Source organism: Haliotis asinina, chromosome 2 (assembly GCF_037392515.1).
Source record: "Haliotis asinina isolate JCU_RB_2024 chromosome 2, JCU_Hal_asi_v2, whole genome shotgun sequence".
Lineage (NCBI taxonomy): Eukaryota > Metazoa > Mollusca > Gastropoda > Lepetellida > Haliotidae > Haliotis > Haliotis asinina.
In genome coordinates this window covers 101,603,747-101,627,725 of record NC_090281.1, presented here as the reverse complement: position 1 = coordinate 101,627,725, position 23,979 = coordinate 101,603,747, and the positions used below count along the sequence as shown (strand labels likewise).

Sequence of the window (23,979 nt, the reverse complement as noted above, 5' to 3'; positions counted from 1 at the left end):
GGCTGATACTTTGACCAATCGTATCGTGAGAACCTGTCACATAGGAAGGGCAAGGTGATGGGGCGTGGCCTAAATTTCTGAAGAGCACGTTTGGACTCTCAGAGTGAAAAGGTAGAGATTGATTATTGGCTTTATCGTTGACCAATGGCTATGTTGTGTTTTGGCTGTATCAACTATCATGCAACAATTTGTGTATTGTAAACATAACATCAGTTACTGTAATGATGTATGAACGAAACACATAAGACATATGGGAGTAGACTGACACTATGATGAGTGTATTCGTTCTCAGATGGTGAACACACATGTCTCAGTATTTTGGACATGTAAAAGAATAACGACTGAAATGCAACAATTGAAGAGAATGAGTTTTACAGCGATTTTAGCTATATTCCAGCACTATCGCACGGGCTTCACACATTGTGCCCAACAACTGACAAGAATGGTATACGGTACCATTTGTACAACACAACTAGTGCATAATGCGCTATCGTCCTTGGAACAAGTCTTTTTGTAGGCCTCAAAACAGTCAACGCACAAAAACACATCACAGCTTGAACATCTGCATTTGATGTCTCGACGTTTGCCAGTCCGTTTCATTGTATGTAAGACATACTTAAACCAAATGATGTCCCTCTCATATCATTGTGAGAGATTAAATTGTTCAAAACATCTATGTCAATGGCAGTAAAGATGAATTTACGCACATGCATAATAATCCATGAAAGAAGCGTTTTTGCTGATACATTGCTAGTGTATACTGAATATTTTAAGAAAAGTACTAATAAGCTAGTCTGTGACTTACATATAGCAGATTCAGTTTGTCGCTTTGGTTCATCTAGATTTAACGCAGAAAATATACGAACATACATGCATACATATCGTATAATGCTATTCCTTGCACATACATAAGACAAAGGGTCATGGGATGGGCGTCATCAAAGTTCCCGAATAGGACGTTTTGTATCTTAACTGTTCAATATAGTCCCTGATTTGTTATCTATGACCAATCGTATCAGGAGATACCTGTCACATTGGAAATGACAGGTGATGGGGCGTGGGCTAAATTTCTGAAGAGTACGTTAGGTCACTAGACAGCTTGGGTACAGATTGACTATTGGTTAGATCGTTGACCAATCGATATGCTAGATTTCGGCTTTATCAACTCTAGCTATCATGAAAAACTTTGTGTATCGTAAACATACATAATTGTAAGAATGCCTGAAATGTACACGTAGGACTAACAAGCACTTTGACGAGTTTATTTTTTTTCTAAGCGCTCAAAGCTGTACAATCCGATTATTTTTACCCCGGATAACCCAATCCAATCATTGAGTAGAGATAGTATTTATTTGCGTATACTTTTTGCGCACACTACTTGTTCATCAAACATAATGGCTTGCTGAACATTTCAATATAATCTGTATATTGTTATGAATAAATATCATAATTCAGGTACATGTATTATAGAATTCAAAAAAGTAACACGATACTGATTTATTGTGATGTATACACCTGTAGTTGAATCTCCCCAAATATTTATGAAGATGGGCATACTTATATTTGTTTTGAAAGCAAACGAGGTTCAGAAGATTGGCAATGGGCGTGACTCCACAAAACAGTTTGTCCAATGATGTAACAGCGCATAAGTTTGTTTTACACTTGTCACATGACAAAAGTTTACCTGGACATGCATTCGACCAGAGGCTGTTATTTTGAGGTTGAAAGAGGTGTTCATATATTTAGTGTTGTCTGATTGAATGATTATACCCATCAATTCCGTAACTGATATATTCTCCTCCTTTTATTGACGATGGATCTGATACATGTGATCATTACACAGGATAAGATAATTACAGAGATCAAATACAAACGTTTCTTACACAATGCTTTTGTAAACTGCATTGAAAAATCACATTTCAAATAAGCATGAAACAGCTTGAACAAAATACCCCAGTTACCTTTGTATGATTTATGTGTACTATATATGTATATTATGAGTAGATGCAAGAGTTATCACTTCATATTCGATTATGTATTATTGTCAACTTTAAAAATCAATAGTCGCAAATGAATTAGGTCTAAATTAGTAACTTGGTTTATTTCAAATCTACACGAACATGAGTATAATACAATATTGCTATTTATGTCTACGATTCATTATATGAACTATTACAATGAATGAATGAATGATTTAATTAAGAAGAAGGTTTCGTAACCTTGTCACCGTTAATTCAATCAATGTGCAAGCATAGTATCTTAGTATTCACTCCCAATGACGAGTAACAAACAAGTACCTCCTGTAACAACATCTCATAATCCCTTTTCTTGCAGACATGTGTTCATTTGCCTGTATAAGCCCCCGACATTGCAAGCAATTGTTATCAAAACACATTAATAGTTCTTCTGATTAACACAGAAAGTAATCTCTCTCGTACGAAAGGTCAATCTTTGATCATTACTGCTAAATTCATTGAAATTATAGGTAATGTACGAATTTAAAATGTAAAACCCCCAAAACACGGCTCTCGCTGAATGACAGGTGCTTTTCATAACCCCCAATATGCGTCTCTCGCTGAATAAGAGGTGCTTTTTATTACCCCCAATACGCGGCTCTCGCTGTGAGAAGCTAATTAATTTGCCGCATATATGCGGCTCTCGGCCTTAATGAGTTAATACAAAATTTGAATGTTTTAGACTTGTCTTTGTTCTGTTTTGCTAGTTCACGGAGGATTTCTTACATCTTTTGTCATGGCAAATTCTTAACTGTAACAGTGTGAACATGTAAACACCATACTCCATAACAAGCATGTTCACGTGATTACATTTCTTAAGTCTGACAGTACATCATCCATCTTTTCTCCTTAAAAGGGCACTGATGCGGAGCAATTTCCATGGACTTGTGTAAACTTTTGTTATTGTTTTTCTCTCATGAGTACCTGGATAATATCCCAGAATTCTGGTTCGTGACCTCTGCTGTGCAGTCCGCAATTGATAGTTTTATTATAGACAGATCAAGTAAGGTGAAGTCATTTTTACTTCATTACAAATGTATTATGAAAACACATGAAACATTGAAGGTTAATCATCTGCCAGTGGTAGAAATGGTAAAAATATATTAGGATGGAAAAATAACAAAGCCAATGTACATCTCTATATTTTGTCTCATAACCCTAATTAGTTTATTGTCATATTTGTATGATTTTGAAAATTAATATAAGAACACACGATCTTCTTATACTTATAGTAAATTTTTAACATGACTGTAACATTTAAACATTGTATAGACTGCCAATGTGGATCCTATTTCACACACATATGCGATCTAGTGTGTGTTTTCTGTCATATGGATTCTGCTGAATGCTACAACAAATAAATTAAAACAAAATGCAAACAATGAATGTAAAACAGACTAATTTCATAGCAACAGTGTCAGGCTACTACCTTGTTCAGGAAAGTATACATCAATATCCAAATAAAAGAACGATATTCCAAGCTGGTAAATAATCCTGCTCTGTGTTGTGTTTCTTACAACAATCTAATTTGCGAAAAAGTAACACATCGTGTCACGTCTTTCACACTGGTGAAAACCCGATAAACCTCTCATTGGTCACCTGGCAACTAATTTTATGATGTCCACCATTCTAAGTAATTTAGTTAACCAAGGGTGTAGTCAGTATATATTAGTACATCTACACACACTGCCTTTTGACAATTCCGCTGTAGAAGATTAATCAATCAGTGTGTTATCGGTTAATCCTTTGATCAATGTTTGTTTTTGTAACTCAGTTGATAAAGCTGATAATATATGTTTCCTGACAGAGACCTGGGATATGGTCCACAAAGCTGATAATATATGTTTCCTGACAGAGACCTGGGATATGGTCCTCAAAGCTGATAATATATGTTTCCTGACAGAGACCTGGGATATGGTCCACAAAGCTGATAATATATGTTTCCTGACAGAGACCTGGGATATGGTCCACAAAGCTGATAATATATGTTTCCTGACAGAGACCTGGGATATGGTCCTGATAAGTCTAGTCCTATTTGGGTATGGGGGAATGTCTGTTTCCTGAATGGGTGTCTTTTGTTTTCTCATTACTCTCTCCTGACATGGGACATACTGAGTGATGTATTCATAGAGATGTTTGTACATCTTGGGCCAGTAATATTTTTTGCTTGATGGAGTCATAAGTTTTATCAATACCAATGTAACCATTGTCATCACAGTACTGCTTTACAACTAACATTTGAAGATGTATTGGTACCCACAGTCGCATGTTTGGGTCATCATCAGGGTCAGATATAAAGTATACTACATCGTCCATGATGATCATTCTATTTTGCTCTACCTTGCCACCCTGTCCCATTTGAATAGCTCTTTTTGCCTCCATGATCCCGACCATGCCATGTCATGTCCTGACATTCCTACTTTGGACCTAACAGGGGGTTCCTGTTGTTCAATATTGCAACTAGCATATGTCTTTGGAGCAAACCTATTCGAATTCAGTGCATTTATCTGAAATGTGTTCTCACTGATTTCAGTTTCATCTTTTTGACCCTGGTCAGCCTCCTGTGTCATAGCTTGTACTTGTGCTTTGTCCTCTGGTAACCTAGACAATAGATCAGCACATGTATTCTCAGTCCCTGCAATATATTCTATCTTGCAGTTACAGCCACTAATTCCAATCGCCCACATTTGCTTCTGTAAAAAAAAGTGTATAGCATAAGCTTCCTTTTCTACGGTAGACCACTTAACCTGAGAGTCACTTAGTTTCTGTGATAAAAAGTAGATAGGCCTCTCATTGGGAATGCGTGGGAGGAAGCATTTATCTCCCTCAAAAATCTGAGTAAGACACGCTCCAACACATGTGTCACTAGCATCTGTGTATAACACATATGACTTGTTAGTATCAGGGTATGCTAACAATGGGACGTGTATAACACATATGGCTTGTTAGTGTCAGGGTATGCTAACAATGGGACGTGTATAACACATATGGCTTGTTAGTGTCAGGGTATGCTAACAATGGGACGTGTATAACACATATGGCTTGTTAGTGTCAGGGTATGCTAACAATGGGACGTGTATAACACATATGGCTTGTTAGTGTCAGGGTATGCTAACAATGGGACAACAGTCAGGCTGTCTTTTAAGAAGTAAAATGCTACTTGACACGCTATCGACCATTTGAACTTGGCATGCTTCTTTGTCAGCGATATAATGGGTTCAGCTACTTTTGAAAAGTTTGGTATGAACCTCATGTAATAGCCGCATGTTCCCAAAAAGCTCCTGACCTCTCTTACCGAGAAAGGTTGGGACATTGACCATATGGCCTCCACCTTTCTCATGTCTGGTTTCACTCCATCCTTATTGACAACGAAACCCAGATAATTTTTCTCCTCCTTCATAAGGCTACACTCACTCAGCTTTAACTTGAGACTGTGTTCTCACAGTTTGTCAAGCTTTATGCCAGTGTACTCAATGTGCTCATCCTAGCTCGATGAGAATATCAGAATATCGTCCAGATACACGATAGCAAAGGCTTCACAGCCCTGGAGCACAATATTCATGTTCCATGAATATAGAAGGTGCATTGGTCAAACCAATTGTCCTACCTGTGACTCCACCATCACCGACAATGGCCTCATCCAAGCCATTATTGTTTCCAAGAGATTTCCGAATTTAACGGCAATATCCCCAAACAGAGTTTCAATATTTTCGGCCATTTTTATTATAATCCCTTGAATTTCCTATACAGAAACCTTCAGTTTCCTTAGCTAGTTGTTTCTTCAAATAATAATAACCTACTTCCTCAGTAATACTGTACCAACTGTGTCAAACGCCTAACAATTACCAACAATAAGCCCACAGTCAGAAATGGTACCCGAGGAGAGATATGGTATCAGAGAGAAACCAAAAGTCACCTACCTAGTACTTGATGTCCTTGCCTGGATCCTGGTCACGGCACCAAAAGAAGAGTCCCTTACGTGTAACACAACATGCTTTGTCAATCCAGGCTACTTTTGTTTTAAGGAGAAAGTACAGGTTTAAACAGTCAATGGTTTGGCTCTGGCTCTGACCCTCAGTCTCGCTTGGGACCTTTTTTGCTGCGGGAGAGCTTGTTGGTTGTGCTTCGGTCATCTGCCCTGCCGCCTCTCTCTTTCTCTGCCGCCTCTCCCTCTGCTCAAAAAAACCTTTGTTCTTATGGGAAGAAGTTTGCATCCTACTTTGAGCCCCCTGACTGAGTTCGTGGCCCTATCGTGACGTTTTCTGTCAGGCATCGGTGTGGGATGTCGTACCGACGTCTTTAAATTTTTTGTCATACCTGGTTGTCGAAACTTGGCCCATAGCCCCAGACTGAAGTATCTGGTCATGATCCTTCACCTACTGTTCCAGGCTGTTAAACTGTCACAGTGTCTCACAAGTTAGTACATGAACTACTTCTTTAGACCAATGGTCATCTATCAAGACAGTGTGTCAGTGTGTACCACAGCACCCCCAGTACATGTCAGTGTGTAACACAGCACCCCCAGTACATGTCAAGGTTTAACACAGCTCCCCCAGTACATGTCAAGGTGTAACACGGCACCCCCAGTACATGTCATTGTGTAACACAGCACCCCCAGTACCTGTCAAGGTGTAACACAGCACCCCCAGTACATGTCAAGGTGCAACACAGCACCCCAATACGTGTCAGGTGTGATATATCGACCCTATGTTTTCAAAAGCCAGTGTTTCCCCCAGTACATGTCAAGGTTCAACACAGCATCCCCCAGTACATGTCAGTGTGTAACACAGCACCCCCAGTACATGTCAAGGTGTAACACAGCACCCCCAGTACATGTCAGTGTGTAACACAGCACCCCCAGTACATGTCAAGGTGCAACACAGCACCCCAATACGTGTCAGGTGTGATATATCGACCCTATGTTTTCAAAAGCCAGTGTTTCCCCCAGTACATGTCAAGGTTCAACACAGCATCCCCCAGTACATGTCAGTGTGTAACACAGCACCCCCAGTACATGTCAAGGTGTAACACAGCACCCCCAGTACATGTCAGTGTGTAACACAGCACCCCCAGTACATGTCAAGGTGCAACACAGCACCCCAATACGTGTCAGGTGTGATATATCGACCCTATGTTTTCAAAAGCCAGTGTTTCCCCCAGTACATGTCAAGGTTCAACACAGCATCCCCCAGTACATGTCAGTGTGTAACACAGCACCCCCAGTACATGTCAAGGTGTAACACAGTATCACCCAGTATGCATCAGGTGTGATATATCCACCTTTTGTTTTCAGATGCCAGTGTTGCCCCCAGCCTTCGACACCTACAAGTACGGCAACCTGTGGATTAGGTGGGTACCATGTTGACAATCATCACAAACTGGGTTATATAGACCAGGGTTTAACAGACCAGCCTTTGTATAAGCATCATCTCCACATTAAGGCAGCGGGTTAGGTGTTTAACAGACCAGCCTTTGTGTAAGCATCATCTGGACATTCAGACAGTGAGTTAGGTGTTTATCAGGCCAACCTTTGTGTAAACATCATCTCCACATTCAAACAGTGAGTTAGGTGTTTAACAGGCCAACCTTTGTGTAAACATCATCTGGACATTCAGACAGTGAGTTAGATGTTTAACAGACCAGCCTTTGTGTAAGCATCATCTCCACATTCAAACAGTGAGTTAGGTGTTTAACAGACCAGCCTTTGTGTAAGCATCATCTGGACATTCAGACAGAGAGTTAGGTGTTTAACAGACCAGCCTTTTTGTAAGCATCATCTGGACATTCAGACAGTGAGTTAGGTGTTTAACAGACCAGCGTTTGTGTAAACATCATCTGGACATTCAGACAGTGAGTTAGGTGTTTAACAGACCAGCCTTTTTATTAGCATCATCTGGACATTCAGACAGCGGGTTAGGTGTTTAACAGACCAGCCTTTGTATAAGCAAGGTAGCGGACTGTTGCACATACTGTATGTGAAGCAGTGTTGTTATGCTGTCAAGGTAGCGGACTGTTGCACATACTGTATGTCAAGTAACGTTGTTGTGCTGTCAAGGTAGAGGACTGTTGCACATACTGTATGTGAAGCAGCGTTGTTGTGCTGTCAGGGTAGTGGACGGTTGCACATACTGTATGTGAAGCAGCGTTTGTGCTGTCAAGGTAGCGGACTGTTGCACATATTGTATGTGAAGCAGCGTTTGTGCTGTCAAGGTAGCGGACTGTTGCACATATTGTATGTGAAGCAGCGTTGTTGTGCTGTCAGGGTAGCGGACTGTTGCACATACTGTATGTGAAGCAGTGTTGTTGTGCTGTCAAGGTAGCGGATGGTTGCACATACTGTATGTGAAGCAGCATTGTTATGCTGTCAAGGTAGCAGACGGTTGCACATACTGTATGTGAAGCAGCATTGTTATGCTGTCAAGGTAGCGGACGGTTGCACATACTGTATGTGAAGCAGCATTGTTATGCTGTCAAGGTAGCGGACGGTTGCACATACTGTATGTGAAGCAGCATTGTTATGCTGTCAAGGTAGCTGACTGTTGCACATTGCTGTATGTGATGTAGCATTGTTGTGCTGTCAAGGTAGCTGACTGTTGCACATTGCTGTATGTGGAGTAGCTTTGTTGTGCTGTCAAGGTAGCTGACTGTTGCACATTGCTGTATGTGGAGTAGCTTTGTTGTGTTGGAACAGCACACTCTGTTGCTCTGTAAGAAGCATGTGTTTTGCAAGGTGCTCTTTGTGTGCTGGATATGGCAATCCACACCATAACTTCTTTGAATGGCAAGTTTAGAAGTTGTTGAAGGACAAATTTTTATGAGCAACCTCTTAATCAGGTGAAGCATCATTTTGTCACAGCTTCTGGTAATGTTGTCAAGCAAGTATGACTCAGGTAAGACATATATACAGTAAGTAAGAAAAACAACAGGACCTTAACTGGGCAGTACAGTATTTACAAATAGACTCTAGTAACAACAGACAGAGGCCAGTGGGATGTACAGGGCAGGAGACTGGGACATGTTCATGCAAGCTGGTTGATAGGTAGAATTGAAGAACAGGAGCAATGTGATGACAAGGATTACATGTGGAGGCCAGTGACATTAGGTAGCATACAGAGGCCAGGGATGTACAGGGCAGGAGACTGGGACATGTTTATGCAAGCTGGTTGATAGGTAGTATAGAAGAACAGAAGCAATGTGATGACAAGGGATTACACGTGGAGGCCAGTGACATTAGGTAGCATACAGAAGCCAGTGGGGTGTACAGAGCAGGAGACTGGGACATGTTTACAAGCACTTAGGGTTCGTTGATGAGTTTGTCATATGCTGACGGGATGAAGTAACCTTGATCTCTGTTAATCATGGGTTGGTGTCTTTTGGTGTGGATGGCCATTGCAAATTTTCGTTTGGTGAAGTCGGGTTGGTTGGTGGACAGTAGTGTGTATTCTGTCCAGTTGATTTGGCAATTGGGGTTGGACTGAATATGTTCTGATATAGCTGACTTGTTGTCAAATTTGTTTGTTGATCCCTGGTGCTCTTTCACTCTGGTGTTGATGGGCCTGGATGTTTCACTAATGTATGATTGTGCACAGTTACAGTCAGTTTTGCAGACAACACCCTTGGGATTGGATTTTCTGCTTTTGGAGTGGTTATGCCCACTGGCCTGTAGAAGACTGTTTAGAGTTCATGAAGTGGAGAATGTGGTCTCTATACCGGCTTCTTGCTTCAGGAGTCTGGTCACTAATCTGATGTGAAGTCTTGCCAGTGTAGGGGATGAAGATTTTTATCGGTGCTGACTCTGCTCTTGTTCTTGGTGGCTTAGATGATGATGATAGGGTGGAGGCTGTTGACTAATTTGGGTGGATAATCTTGAGGCCAATGAATGCATCTTTGAGATGGTTTAATTCCTCTTGGAGACTAGTGGAGCAGATGTTCTTGGCTCTCCTAGTGAGAGTGGATATTATGCCAGTCTTTACGTGCGGTGGATCGTTCAGGAGTGGTAGTTCACATATTGGTTGGCGTGCGTCGGCTTGCGGTAAACAGTGGTCTGGAGAGTGTTAGTAGGGAGGCAGGTCACAAGGACGTCAAGGAAGATCAGCGTGTTGTTAGTTTCAGGTTCCATAGTAAATTTAATGTGGTGATGTTGACTGTTCAGCTGTTTTAGTAGCTGGTCTGGATCTGGGCCAGGGTGGAGGATGACAAACGTGTCGTCAGCCTTATGATGCCAACACATGAGCTTGACAGGTGACGTCAGTAGGGCTTTATCTTCCAGGTCTGTGATGTATGTTTCACTGAGAATAGGCGATAGAGGCAAACCCATGGGCAGTCCATGTATTTATTCATCGACTTCTTCACCCTAGGTGAAGAATGTTGATTCAGTGCAGGCTAAGGTTAGGTTGATTATGGAGTCAATAGTGAGGCTGGTGTCTAGGGGTTCATCAAGGTTGCTGAGTCTTTGTTGAAAGGCACAGAGGGCGTCTTCTCATGGTACGTTTTTGAACAAGTCTACAACATCATAATTGATAATGGGGCCAGGGTCAGATATTTCACAGAGTTTCTTGCAAAATGCGCTAAAGTCCAAAATGAATGACTTGGCTGATTTTCCTAATGCAGCAAGCACTCAGGGGAGGTATTGAGCAGTTTTGTAGAACACTGTGTCACGGGAACATATCAGGAGGCAAGTTCTGACAGGGTCCTTGTGAGTTATCACGGTGACTGGTGTACGGAGGTTGCGGATGCTTTACTGAGATTTTTCAATGTAAGTTCACAGATATTTCATAATTATCACCGAGTTTCTTGAGACGGGTCTGGGCAGTTCTTAGTGTGGAGAATAACTCTGGGCTGAGGTAGGTAGGTACTAAGCGTTGGTGTTCATAGATGGAGGTGATGGTGATGGTGATGGCATTCATTTGCCGGTGGTGTCTGATACGTTTGGCCAGGAGTCATGTGGAAGCTTGATGGAGGATAGTTTGGGCTGCTGCCAACTGGATGGATGAGTCCTTGCTTGATAGAATGTGTTTCTTCTCAAGGCAGGTCAAGGAGTTTACGGTTTGGATTGCCACGTCTCCATGTAGACGTCGGATAACTTTTTTGAGTGGCATGTTTAGAAGTTGGTTAATCAGATAAGGACAAACTTTATGGATGAGCAATTTCTTTAATCAGGTGAAGTGATGTTTCAATACACAGCTTATCGTATCGTTGTCAAGCAAGTATAAGGCCTCATACTTGTCGAAGCTGTATCGAAACGTTGCTTCACCTGATCAAAGAAGTTGCTCATCCATAAAGTTGGTCCTTATCTAATCCACACCATGACACGCTCTCCTCCAAATTTGTCAATATGTTAAATGCAATTAAGGACAAAATGCTCATTTCTCCAACAGTAAGCACCCTGCCTTCCATCTGAAGAAGAAATCATGATTCATTACTGAACCTACTGTTTCCAAGGTTGCAGAATTGACCTTCAGGAAATGATCCCCAAAGTGAGACATGGTGCCCTGATGAACTTTGAAATGTCTTGTAACTGCAGGCCTATGGCGATGTTTCGACTGGTGGCACGTTATGACATCATAATTTCCTCTTTTCCAAACCAAAATGAATGACACTACAACCTTTGCCTTTTACTGGTAGTCAATCCTCATGCTTTTCCACCATTTTGTGCTTTTTGTTTGGCATGTTTTATTGGGAACAGCTGAGGCTGTTTACAATCATGCCAAGATGACATTTTCAAAAGAAATGGTATATTTGTATTGTTTTTGCCACAGCTACATGTGTTCAATATTCTCAAAATCACCTATGCATTTCTCTTTTTGAGATAGTGTAAATATGCATTGTCTTCACAAGGGCACAGTATGTAAAAAGTAATGAAAGTTTCTTTTTACTCTTTCACTTTAGCCCTGGACTGAAGTTATCTCTTCACCGTCAAAAACAGAATTTGGAAGGATGGCTAATGTTTCATAATCCAAGCAAAGATCTTGTAGGATTTGTGGTGAGTAAAACATTTCGTAGGATACTTATTGAGTATAAGACACAGTTGGTATTGTAGTAATTGAATGGTCATACAAAATATATGGTAAGTGTAACACACTTTAGGCTGAGCAATGAGTGTAACACAATGAAGAATATGTGGTGAGTGTAGCGCCCTGTAGGATATGTGGTTAGTGTAACACCCTTTATTATATATAGTGAGTGTAACACTGTAGGCTGAGCTATGAGTGTAAGAGCCTGTAGGATATGTGGTGAGTGTAGGATATGTGTGTTCAAAAAAACGCATCGCGTTCAGTTAATGTTTATGAAATAAACAAACATTCGTAGGAACACATCCATTTCACTCATTCCATAGACACACTGACTGCACGAAATTTACCTGTGAGTGAACTGTACAGGATCCCAGATTCAATGTTCAACATTTTTTTAGTTGGTTTTTCAACATCACAGACTACAGATGTTTTGAGTTGGGTTAGGTGTATATTTTAGTTTAGACAATCAGTTGGGTTTTTCATAGTAAAGAAAGTTAGAAGTTAGATATTTCGAGGTTAGATTCGTTTGGCATTAGTCGTGGTTTGTACTTATGCAGAGTTAGCATTTAGATATTAGGAGTTCAAATTCATAAACAAAAAAGTTTGAATATTTAATTTAGTATTTCACACATTCCTTTTATAGGTGTATAGGTGTTATCATATTTAGTTCTTCAGTTGCTGATAAGAAATAATTGTTATCACGTTTAGTTTCTCATGTGGCACAGTCAATGAACTCGAAAAGGTTTCAAGTTGAAATTTCTTTAATTCCTTACTTTACTAACAACTGGTCAAAAGGTGTGGCAGTGACCATCAGTGAGAGAGACTGGGGCTGAGTTTGGGCATTGACCAGACTCGACCAGTCTCAGGGTCTTTGGCTCCCATGGGTGAAGCTGCTGGACTTCTGGGTCTGGTCTTTCCTGGACTGCTTGGCTCATCTTGCTCTGGGCGGTGTTCAGTGCCCTCCTGTGCCTCTCTGCCGACTTCGATGTGGACGCAGTTTATACAGAGATTTCTTGGCCAGTTTGCACTACTTTGCGACCACTGTCAATCACATACTTCGTGCCTGTTATGTTAATTTGGGGGTCGGATGACATAGTTGAGGTATTAACTCAGTTATTAATAGTGTCATTTCCGAACCTCTCATGGTCACATTTGACTCTTAACAGCCTTCCCTATTATCCCAGTTGTCAGGACTGTCCATGTGATCTTCTCGGATGTATGTTCCTTTCAATGAGATGGTCAGCCAGGAGTCAACCCCTGGTACACTGCCTATTGTGTTACATTCACAGACAATAAGTGTTATCACATTTAGTTGATTAAGATATATTCACACAAAAACCTTCATGTGGTGAGTGTAAGACCCTGTAGAATATGTGGTGAGTGTAAGACCCTGTAAGATATGTGGTGAGTGTAAGACCCTGCAGCATATGTGGTGAGTGTAAAACCCTGTAGGATATGTGGTGGGTGTAAGACCCTTTAGCATATGTGGTGAGTGTAAGACCCTGTAGGATATAGGGTGAGTGTAAGACCCTGTAGGATATAGGGTGAGGGTAACACCCTGTAGGATATAGGGTGAGTGTAAGACCCTGTAGGATATAGGGTGAGGGTAACACTCTGTAGGATATAGGGTGAGTGTAAGACCCTGTAGGATATAGGGTGAGTGTAAGACCCTGTAGGATATAGGGTGAGTGTAACGCTCTGTCGGATATAGGACGCTATACAAATGGACTTATTATTATATGTGATGAGAGTAAGGCCTTGTAGGATATGTTTTGAGTTTAACATCTTGTTTGATATGTGGTGAGTATAACACCCTGTAGTATATGTGGTAAGTTTAACATCTTGTTGCATATGTGGTGAGTATAACACCCTGTAGTACATGTGTTGAGTATAACACCCTGTAGAATGTGTGGTGAGTTTAACAACTTGTAGGACATATGGTAATTAACACTGTTCAATTTCATCAGTAATGGACTGTGTAAATGTCATGTCGTTATCGACTCCATGTCTGGACTGGCAGTTGTGATGGCTGAGATGGCAGGGCTGCTGATATGGTAGACCCTGGGAGAGAGTGGGTGGTAGTGCAGGATGGTCCTCAGCATGAATTATAGGAAGACAGTTTACTAGCAACACTTAATCGTAAATGTAACCCTTGTTACACAATGTCAACAGGTGAAGTCAACACCAGCCTGTATAGGCCTTGTCCGTCATCTTGATCCTGGTGCATCCTGCACTGTCCTCATCAGCAAACCTGGAACAGACATCAGTGAGTTGACAGTACCTCAAACACTACAACCATTTGTAATAATTTAGTAGGATTCCATGTTGTGTATGCAACAGCTGTAGAAAGTCCCGTGATGGGATTCATGGGCCTTCAAGGTGGATTGCTTTGACCACTGACGTATCCCCCAACACCAAGCTAACAAGGGTTAGGGTTAGGGTTAACCCTAACCCTAAACCTAACCCTAACCCTAACCCTTTGACCACTGACGTATCCCCAACACCAAGCTAACAAGATATAAATGTCAAATTGTGTGAACACAATATATAAGAAATGTCAATAGTGAAATTAATTGTGTAAATATTGAAAATATGTGAAAGATGTACATTGTGAAACAATATGTAAGAGATGGCCATGGTGAAATTTAGTTTGAAACAATGCGTTTGAGATGTCCATAGTGAAATTAATTGTTTAAAACAATATGTAAAAGATGTCTACAGTGAAATTTTGTTTGAAACAATGTGTAAAAGATATCCTTAGTGAAATTAATTATGTGAAACAATGTGTAAAAGATATTGAAACTGTAAGCAGCATGATTGTTCCTCATTTCATTCATGACTCTTCATTTCGAGGATTACAAGATTTGCGTTGTACGTGACTTTCAGTCTCTTTGGTTTACAGATATTTGATGACAGCAGTTTTACAACTGTTTAAGATGTCCACAGTGAAATTAATTGTGTGAAAACAATAAGTAAAAGGTGTCCACAGTGAAATCAATTGTGTGAAACAACATCTAAAAGATGTCCATAGTGAAATAAAATGTGTGGAAACAATAACTAAAATACATTCATAGAGAAATTAATTGTGTGAAAACAATATGTAGATGTCCACAGTGAAATTGATAGTGTGAGAACAATATGTAAAAGATGTTAATAGGCAAATTAATAGTGTGAAAACAATATGTAAAAGATGTTAATAGGCAAATTAATAGTGTGAAAACAATGCGTAAAAGATGTCCATAGTGAAATTAATTGTTTGAAACAATGTGTAAAAGATGTCCACAGTGAAACTGATAGTGTGAAAACAAAATCTAAAAGATGTTAATAGACAAATTATTTGTGTGAAAGAATATGTAAAAGATGTCCACAGTGAAATTAATTGTGTGAAGCTTTATGTAAAAGATGTCCAGAGTGAAACTGATTGTGATAAAAAACAATTTGTAAAAGATGTCCATAATGAAATGAATTGTGTGAAACAATATGTGAAAGATATCCTTAGTGAAATTAATTGTGTGAAACAATATGTGAAAGATATCCTTTGTAAAATTAATTGTGTAAAAACAATATGTGAAAGATATCCTTAGTGAAATTAATTGTGTGAAACAATGTGTAAAAGATATCCTTAGTGAAATTAATTGTGTGAAACAATGTGTAAAAGATATCCTTAGTGAAATTAATTGTGTGAAACAATGTGTAAAAGATATCCTTAGTGAAATTAATTGTGTGAAACAATATGTGAAAGATATCCTTAGTAAAATTAATTGTGTAAAAACAATATGTGAAAGATATCCTTAGTGAAATTAATTGTGTAAAAACAATGTGTAAAAGATATCCTTAGTGAAATTAATTGTGTGAAACAATGTGTAAAAGATATCCTTAGTGAAATTAATTATGTGAAACAATGTGTAAAAGATATTGAAACTGTAAGCAGCATGATTGTTCCTCATTTCATTCATGACTCTTCATTTCGAGGATTACAAGATTTGCGTTGTACGTGACTTTCAGTCTCTTTGGTTTACAGATATTTGATGACAGCAGTTTTACAACTGTTTACTGCCACGCATCAACATGTAGAAAACACTGTCTGCTGCATTTGTCCATTTTGCAAGTTTGACCAATGACTTTTACGTTTCAAAGGATGTAGGAGATGGAGTTTATTATGTAGGAGATGGAGTTTATTATGTAGGAGATAGTGTTTATTATGTAGGAGATAGAGTTTATTATGTAAGAGATAGTGTTTATTATGTAGGAGATGGAGTTTATTATGTAGGAGATAGTGTTTATTATGTAGGAGATAGTGTTTATTATGTAGGAGATAGAGTTTATTATGTAAGAGATAGTGTTTATTATGTAGGAGATGGAGTTTATTATGTAGGAGATGGAGTTTATTATGTAGGAGATAGTGTTTATTATGTAGGAGATAGTGTTTATTAAATAAATATAAATACAACTGTTGGTAAATGTGAAACATATAAATCAATGTATCTGAAACAGTGTGTGGTAGCAACTTCTTCCCCCTTGGTATGACCTAATAAAGTGTGAGTGCTGTGTTTGTCCACTGTTGTCACTGTCTCTACAACCACGCCTCTCTCTAAACATGCTTGTGCTACTCTCGGTTTCAGCATCAATGAGCAAGATAGAAATTGCCTGGTTCGCTCTTGACTCGGGGAAGGTGTACACAGAGAAGGAGATAAATGACATCTACTCTGTTCTCACGGCCGAAAGTTTCCACACCCATGTGTAAGTTGTGGCTCTCATCGCCATCCACCATAAGTTACTTGTATCTCTCAGTCCCCTTCACAATATGCTACTTGTATCTCTCATTCCTCTCCCCAATATGTTACTTGTATCTCTCAGTCCCCTCCCTCATATGTTACTTGTATCTCTCATTCCTCTCCCCAATATGCTATTTGTATCTATCATTCCCCTCCCTCATATGTTGTAACTTGAATCTCTCAGTCCCCTCCCCAATATGCTATTTGTATCTATCATTCCCCTCCCTCATATGTTGTAACTTGAATCTCTCAGTCCCCTCCCTCATATGTTGTAACTTGAATCTCTCAGTCCCCTCCCTCAGATGTTGTAACTTGAATCTCTCAGTCCCCTCCCTCATATGTTGTAACTTGTATTTCTCATTCCCCTCCCTCATATGTAACTTGTATCTCTCATTCCCCTCCCTCATATGTAACTTTTATCTCTCAGTCCCCTCCCTCATATGTAACTTGTATCTCTCATTCCCCTCCCTCATATGTAACTTGTATCTCTCATTCCCCTCCCTCATATGTAACTTGTATCTCTCATTCCCCTCCCTCATATGTAACTTGTATCTCTCATTCCCCTCCCTCATATGTTACTTGTATCTCTCAGTCCCCTCCCTCACATGTAACTTTTATCTCTCATTCCCCTCCCTCATATGTTACTTGTATCTTTCAGTCCCCTCCCTCACATGTAACTTTTATCTCTCATTCCCCTCCCTCATATGTTACTTGTATCTCTCAGTCCCCTCCCTCACATGTAACTTTTATCTCTCATTCCCCTCCCTCATATGTTGCTTGTATCTCTCATTCCCCTCCCTCATGTGTTACTTGCATCTCTCATTCTCCTCCCTCATATGTTACTTGTATCTTTCAGTCCCCTCCTCATATGTTGTAACTTGTCTCTCAGTCCTCTCCCTCATATGTTGTAACTTGTATCTCTCATTCCCCTCCCTCATATGTAACTTGTATCTTTCAATCCCCTCCTCATATGTTGTAACATGTATCTCTCAGTCCCCTCCCTCATATGTAACTTGTATCTTGCAGTCACCTCCCCCACTCTCAAGTTTGTGTTGAATTTTCTCTCAGTTCCTCCAGTAACATGTATCACAACTGACTGAATTACAGACTGAAGGTCAAGATCACCGAAACCCAAGTGTCAGATGTTACAAGGTTAAAGAGTACAGCAGAAGGGGATCCAGACATTCAGGTAGGGAACCACATCAACAGGGAGACACTTGTACGGAACTACACGAACAGGCATACACTTGTAGGGAACCACATGAACAGGCAGAGGCATCAACTTGTGGGAAACCACACGAACAGGCATAGGCAGACACTTGTATGGAACCACACGAACAGGCACAGACGCACACTTGTAGGGAACCACACGAACAGGCACACTTGTAGGGAACCACACAAACAGGCACACACTTGTAGGGAACCACACGAACAGGCACACTTGTAGGGAACCACACAAACAGGCACACACTTGTAGGGAACCACACTAACAGGCACACACTTGTATGGAACCACCCAAACAGGCACACACTTGTATGGAACCACCCAAACAGACGCACACTTATGATAACTTATAACTTTACGGATGAAGAACTTCTTTATTCTTGTGAAGAGACGTTTCGATACAGATCCTTGTTTCATTGTCAATCAAGCTGCTCATTCATAAAGTTGCAGTTATCTGATTCACCAACTTCTAAACATGCCACTGAAAGAAGTACAAGGCACACACTTGTACAAAGCTACACACTTGTACGGAACCACACAGAAACAGGCACACACTTGTACAGAAGTGCATGGCACACTCAATCTCCTCAGTCTCTGCCCTCATATCTAATTTCCATGTCACAGTCCTCTCCACCATATGTAACTTGAATCTCTCATTCCCCTTCCCCATATGTAACTTCAGTCTCACAGTCCCATATGCAGTTTAAGTCTCCACAGAAGTTAGGCACACATGTATACAAAGCCACATAGACAGGTACACACTTGTACAGAACCACATGGAAACAGGCATGGAAGTATTCACACACTTGTATGAAACTGCATGGAAGCTGGCACACACTTGTATGGAACCACGTCGTAGCAGACACAGTTTTATGGAACTACGTGGTAGCAGACACACAGTTGTATGGAACCACACGGATGAGGAGGAACAGACTCAAGGTGTTCTTCATAGGTCCTGGAAAATATGATAAGGTCATCGAGGTAAATGAGGCATATGTTGAGATGGAGACCCTCCAGGCATTCTTCCATGAGTCGCTGATAAGTAGCTGGTGCATTTGATAGTCCGAACGGTATTCTGTTGCATTCAAAGAATCCTAGAGGTCCAACTGTAAAGGCAGCACGAGATTTATGATCTTCCTCGATTTCAACTTTGTGGTACCCACTCTTCATATCCAGTACAGAGAAGTACTTCATACCACCAAGACAATCCAGCAGCTCTTCAATCATTGGTAAAGCATATGAGTCCTTGATTGTACGATTATTTAGCTGGCTATAATCGACACACATCCTTAATCGGCCGTCCCTTTTGCGAACTAGTACAATGTTAGAAGCCCAAGGGCTGAGCAATTTCCTAATAACCCCAGCAGATAAGAGCTGTTGTAAATGACTGCAAACTTCCTCGTACATGGCAGGAGGTATGCGCCGGTGCTGCTGTTTGAATGGTCTATTATCCGTGAGTTCTGTTAAATGATGAACCATTGAAGATTGTCCAATATCCTCCTCATTCTTGGAAAATGTATCCTGAAATCTCATGATTACGTCCAGTCCATGTTTAACCTCTTCCTCTGACAATCCTTCCTTATCAACCTCTGCTTGCTTCTATAGGTAGGCATTTGGGTGAATCATGTATGGTAACTGGTTGAACTTCACAGAGAAGAGCCTTTGGAGGCCTGCGTGGTCACATTTGAGATATGTACATCTACAATCTCTGGCCTTGAACTATCATAAGTGATGAGTGTTGCGGCAACGTCAATGTCAGCTAGGAGTGATGATTTGCAAGTAGGCTGAAGAAGTGCACAAATTCTTGGTGATGTCAATCCCTTTGTGATCTGACCTTTTCTGATAACATTACTATGTGGAGGAAAGATATTTTGAGTCTCAGTGCTCCTGACTAAACCAAGACGCCCTTCATTGTGTGCTAACTCCTTTTCTCTGAGTACAATGCATCTATAGACCAAGTACCAAGGTGTATATAGATCTGCCTTCTGTAGGAATTTTGGTCCATGGAGTTGCATACATGCATCCAACAGACACTGCAAAACATTTGTACCTGACAAGACAGGGACACGTGCATTGTACCTCGTTACTGGAACAACCAAGAGTAGACAGGAAACAGGATTCTGAGGACTGACACCTCCACCTGCAAGGATAATATTGACTTGTATATATCCCTGATACGGGAGTGACTGACCACCAGCAGATTCGATGTCCAATATATCTCCAATGGGTTCAAGCACAATGTGCTGTAAATGAGAGTTGTAAAATATCTCAGAATCAATTGACACAGTAGCTCCAGTATCCAGTAGTGCTTGCACAGGCACTCCTTCAACTGCAATCCCAACTTCATTGCTATTGCCAACTAATCCATCTGGTACTGCAGGGCGTGATGAATGACCTAGGGGCAGCCCCTTCTAATAGGCCTGGGCCAGTTTAAAGGGTGACGTAGATGATCAAATCTTACTCTGCATCCCCGAGCAATATGACCTGGGTAACCACACCTAAAACATCTAGGCAAGTCTTCATTAGTGTTGTTCCATGGTGTTCTACTTTCTGCTGCAGAGTCACGTCTAGTTGCTTCCTTTGTGGGATAAGGAGACATTCCTGATGCTCGTAGATCAGCTCCATATTTCTGTTCACTGTTGACATCACAAGCTGTATGTGTTGTAGGAGATGGCTTTGCTCGTGAACCCGTGCATGTTGGAGATTTCCCTTTCCCACCACTTGATCCTCAGGTCTGTGGGGATTAACTGTGCTGTTTGAGAAGCCAGAGCATACTTGGGGTGGTGGTGTTGGAATCTGTTGCTGATAAACCTTACCCTGATGCTGGCTTCTGAGTTGTGCAATCTCTGCTCTGATTTCCTTCATCATTTCCTTCAAGTCGAGGACTTCTTGCCTGGAAGGTGTTTCACCACTATCTGAAGTGAGGGCCGTTTTAGCTGTAACTGACTTTTTCTTCTCTGTCGCGGGCTTGCTTCTATTCAGGTCAAACTCCACTTCCCTCAGACAAAGATGCATTTCATCAAAATTAGAAATGACTTCATATTTGTATGCAGCCAAGCTTTTCAGTCCAGGTTTGAGCCCATCCCACAGTTTGCTTCGAAGCATCTCAAGGTCCATTGTTGTAGGGATACAGAGGGAAAATCAAATAGAAATTTTACACACCAAGATCACAACAAGTCCTCGTGTAAATAAATGTGTTTAACACACGATAAATCAGCTGATCCCCACTGGATACCAAACCTTTGAGTTGAAAAGTGTGAGCAAAGAACAAAGTCCTACTGCAATTGGTAACCGAGTTGTTTTGTGTTTCAAAGAAATGTGATACAAGACTAGCAATCACAGTTAACCTCCCAAACACACGAACTAAGCAATAACCACACAACTAAGTCATGGAATTTAGAGTTCACAGGACAAATTAATGGGAATGGGAACTCAATCACCAGCATATACATCTGTCTATTTACATTGTAAACAGAGGATGGATGGCGAGAAACAAATGGAATTAGTAAACGCTATGTTCACAGTGCAGTGTAATATAGTGTAATTTGGATGTTGAGTATCAAGTATTGGTACAAGTATAAATGAGTTTAAGTCCCTTACTAAAGCTGATTTAAGTTTAGCTGTCACTAAATTAGTATATAGATTACAGCTGAAAAGGAAATGTCACACTCTCACTCTTGACAGCGGACGCGGACCAGAAATATGGCCTGATGTCACGGAATATCTAACCATGGAAAGCCAGTAATAACGCAGATAAGATATCTAAACAATAATGACTGAAATGATCTAAATTGAAATGCAAAGAGTTGGATCCACACACCAACTAAACACGTTGGTATCAACAGAGACAATATCACTCAGATGATGGCCTGCTCTTAACTAAAGAAATTGAATCAACACCCTTTGATTAATAATTTAGCTACAGCTGCCCTAAGACATGTGATTAATGGCAATTGGACCTCATATAAATACTCGGATTACGTAAATCCTGCCAAGGATGTATTGGATCAGGTGAATATATCATATCAAGTAAGTGACGTGATGCACATAATACACAAGTCTATGAAGGCACAAATCTTGAGCACATGCTCATGACACACGTGCTCATGACACACGTGCTCATGACACACATGCTCATGACACACGTGCTCATGACACACGTGCTCATGACACACGTGCTCATGACACACGTGCTCATGACACACATGTCTCGAGTCTCAGATGTCCAGGTAATCTCAGAGCCAGTTCCATCACTGGTATTACAACCAGTCCTGTAAATAAAACCTGTGCACTGACCATTTCAACTAACAACAAGATGCAGGCACTGTTTCAGCAAACCCTTCATTCTTCTCAACTTCTGGTGACTCTGTCATCAACAGTCTTGAAAGACAGACACCCTGAAACACATGTTTGGGGAATAAATACCAAGTTCAGGATGAACATATAAATATAAATAATTATGTACAATCATTCCATCTCGCATATCGTTTCTAACATATAACAGATAAATCTAAAATGAAAACACTATGAACAGATGCACATTAAGTAATGCGGTAATAGTTATATTGCCATTAACATGATGACTGAAACCGCCAAGAACGATAACTCCTCGGCACAAAAAAAACATTTCAAATACGTCGTACCAATGTATACACAAATGTAATGAACGTGTTAATCACATTAGACAAAATCTATCTATCTGTGTGATGAGTATAGATACTTTATACATGCGACACAATAATATTATTTCATACCCTGTGCATGACACTGGGGTATAGAAAAGCCACGTCTCCCAAGATGAATAGACGGCTGCTACAAGGACAAGCAAACCAAAGTCTCAATATTCTAAATATGTATATATGCAAACTACATAGAAGGCAGCTATGTGACAATAATTACATGGTTATGCCTGAAGGTTCTACACAGACCACATGAATTCATCATTTGCATGGCCATTCAATGAAATTAACAAGTGTAGTGCTTTATTAATTAAGTCACTGAACTACAGCACAGAGAGTAACCTATGCGTAAATGATTCGGTGCAAAATGAACTAATATACAAACATACATTTCAACACACCCATAAGCATTGACCTTATTTATGGACAACTGCATGGTAGTCTACTTACAAGAAATGTCTGTGCAGACTATTTACAAATGCACCAATGTACTTTAATTAATTTCATTATCATCAAGAACATATGACTGATACTAATAACATCGTTATGTAGTGCAACACAAATATACAATACTTGAACATTGTTCCTACCTTAGATCTGAGATGTTATTTGTCTGTTGCTCTGAGATGTCGAATTGAAGTGAAGTGTAATGGCTGACATGCAAGTAGTATTTTTTGTGTTTAAAAGAACCAATCAACACAAGGGTCAAACAAGTCAGAGGGCACAACACAAGTGATGACACAGTCTCTTGACACCCCTTATACCTGCAATGGACTAGGCAAGCCCTAAAAATAACCATAGTCTAACACTTAAAAAGGATACTACTTGAGTTAACACTATAGACAATGACAACTTCAAATGAACCATGACTTCATACCTGCCACACAGACAAGCACACACTTGTAAAGAGACACACAGACAAGCACACACTTGTAGAAAGACACACAGACAAGCACACACTTGTAGACAGACACAGAGACAGACACACATTTGAAGAGAGACACAGAGACAGACACACACTTGTAGAGAGACACAGAGACAGACACACTTGTAGAGAGACACAGAGACAGACACACTTGTAGAGAGACACAGACAGACACACACTTGTAGAAAGGCATACATACAAGCACACACTTGTAGAGACACACAGACAAGCACACACTCGTAGAGAGACACACAGACAAGCACACACTTGTAGAGAAACACACAGACAAGCACACACTTGTAGAGAGACACACAGACAAGCACACACTTGTAGAGACACACAGACAGG

General features: G+C 40.4%; 1 protein-coding gene across 1 annotated transcript in view; it reads left to right on the top strand.

The window, feature by feature from the left end:
* LOC137272175 (uncharacterized) overlaps positions 1-23,979 on the top strand; it is a 550,405-nt gene that overhangs the window by 327,995 nt on the left and 198,431 nt on the right. The window contains exons 38-42 of the mRNA XM_067804527.1: positions 7,309-7,364; positions 11,904-11,997; positions 14,201-14,294; positions 16,651-16,768; positions 17,911-17,992. Of these exons, the coding sequence (XP_067660628.1) occupies positions 7,309-7,364; positions 11,904-11,997; positions 14,201-14,294; positions 16,651-16,768; positions 17,911-17,992 (444 nt within the window). The remainder of the gene's footprint in view (positions 1-7,308; positions 7,365-11,903; positions 11,998-14,200; positions 14,295-16,650; positions 16,769-17,910; positions 17,993-23,979) is intronic.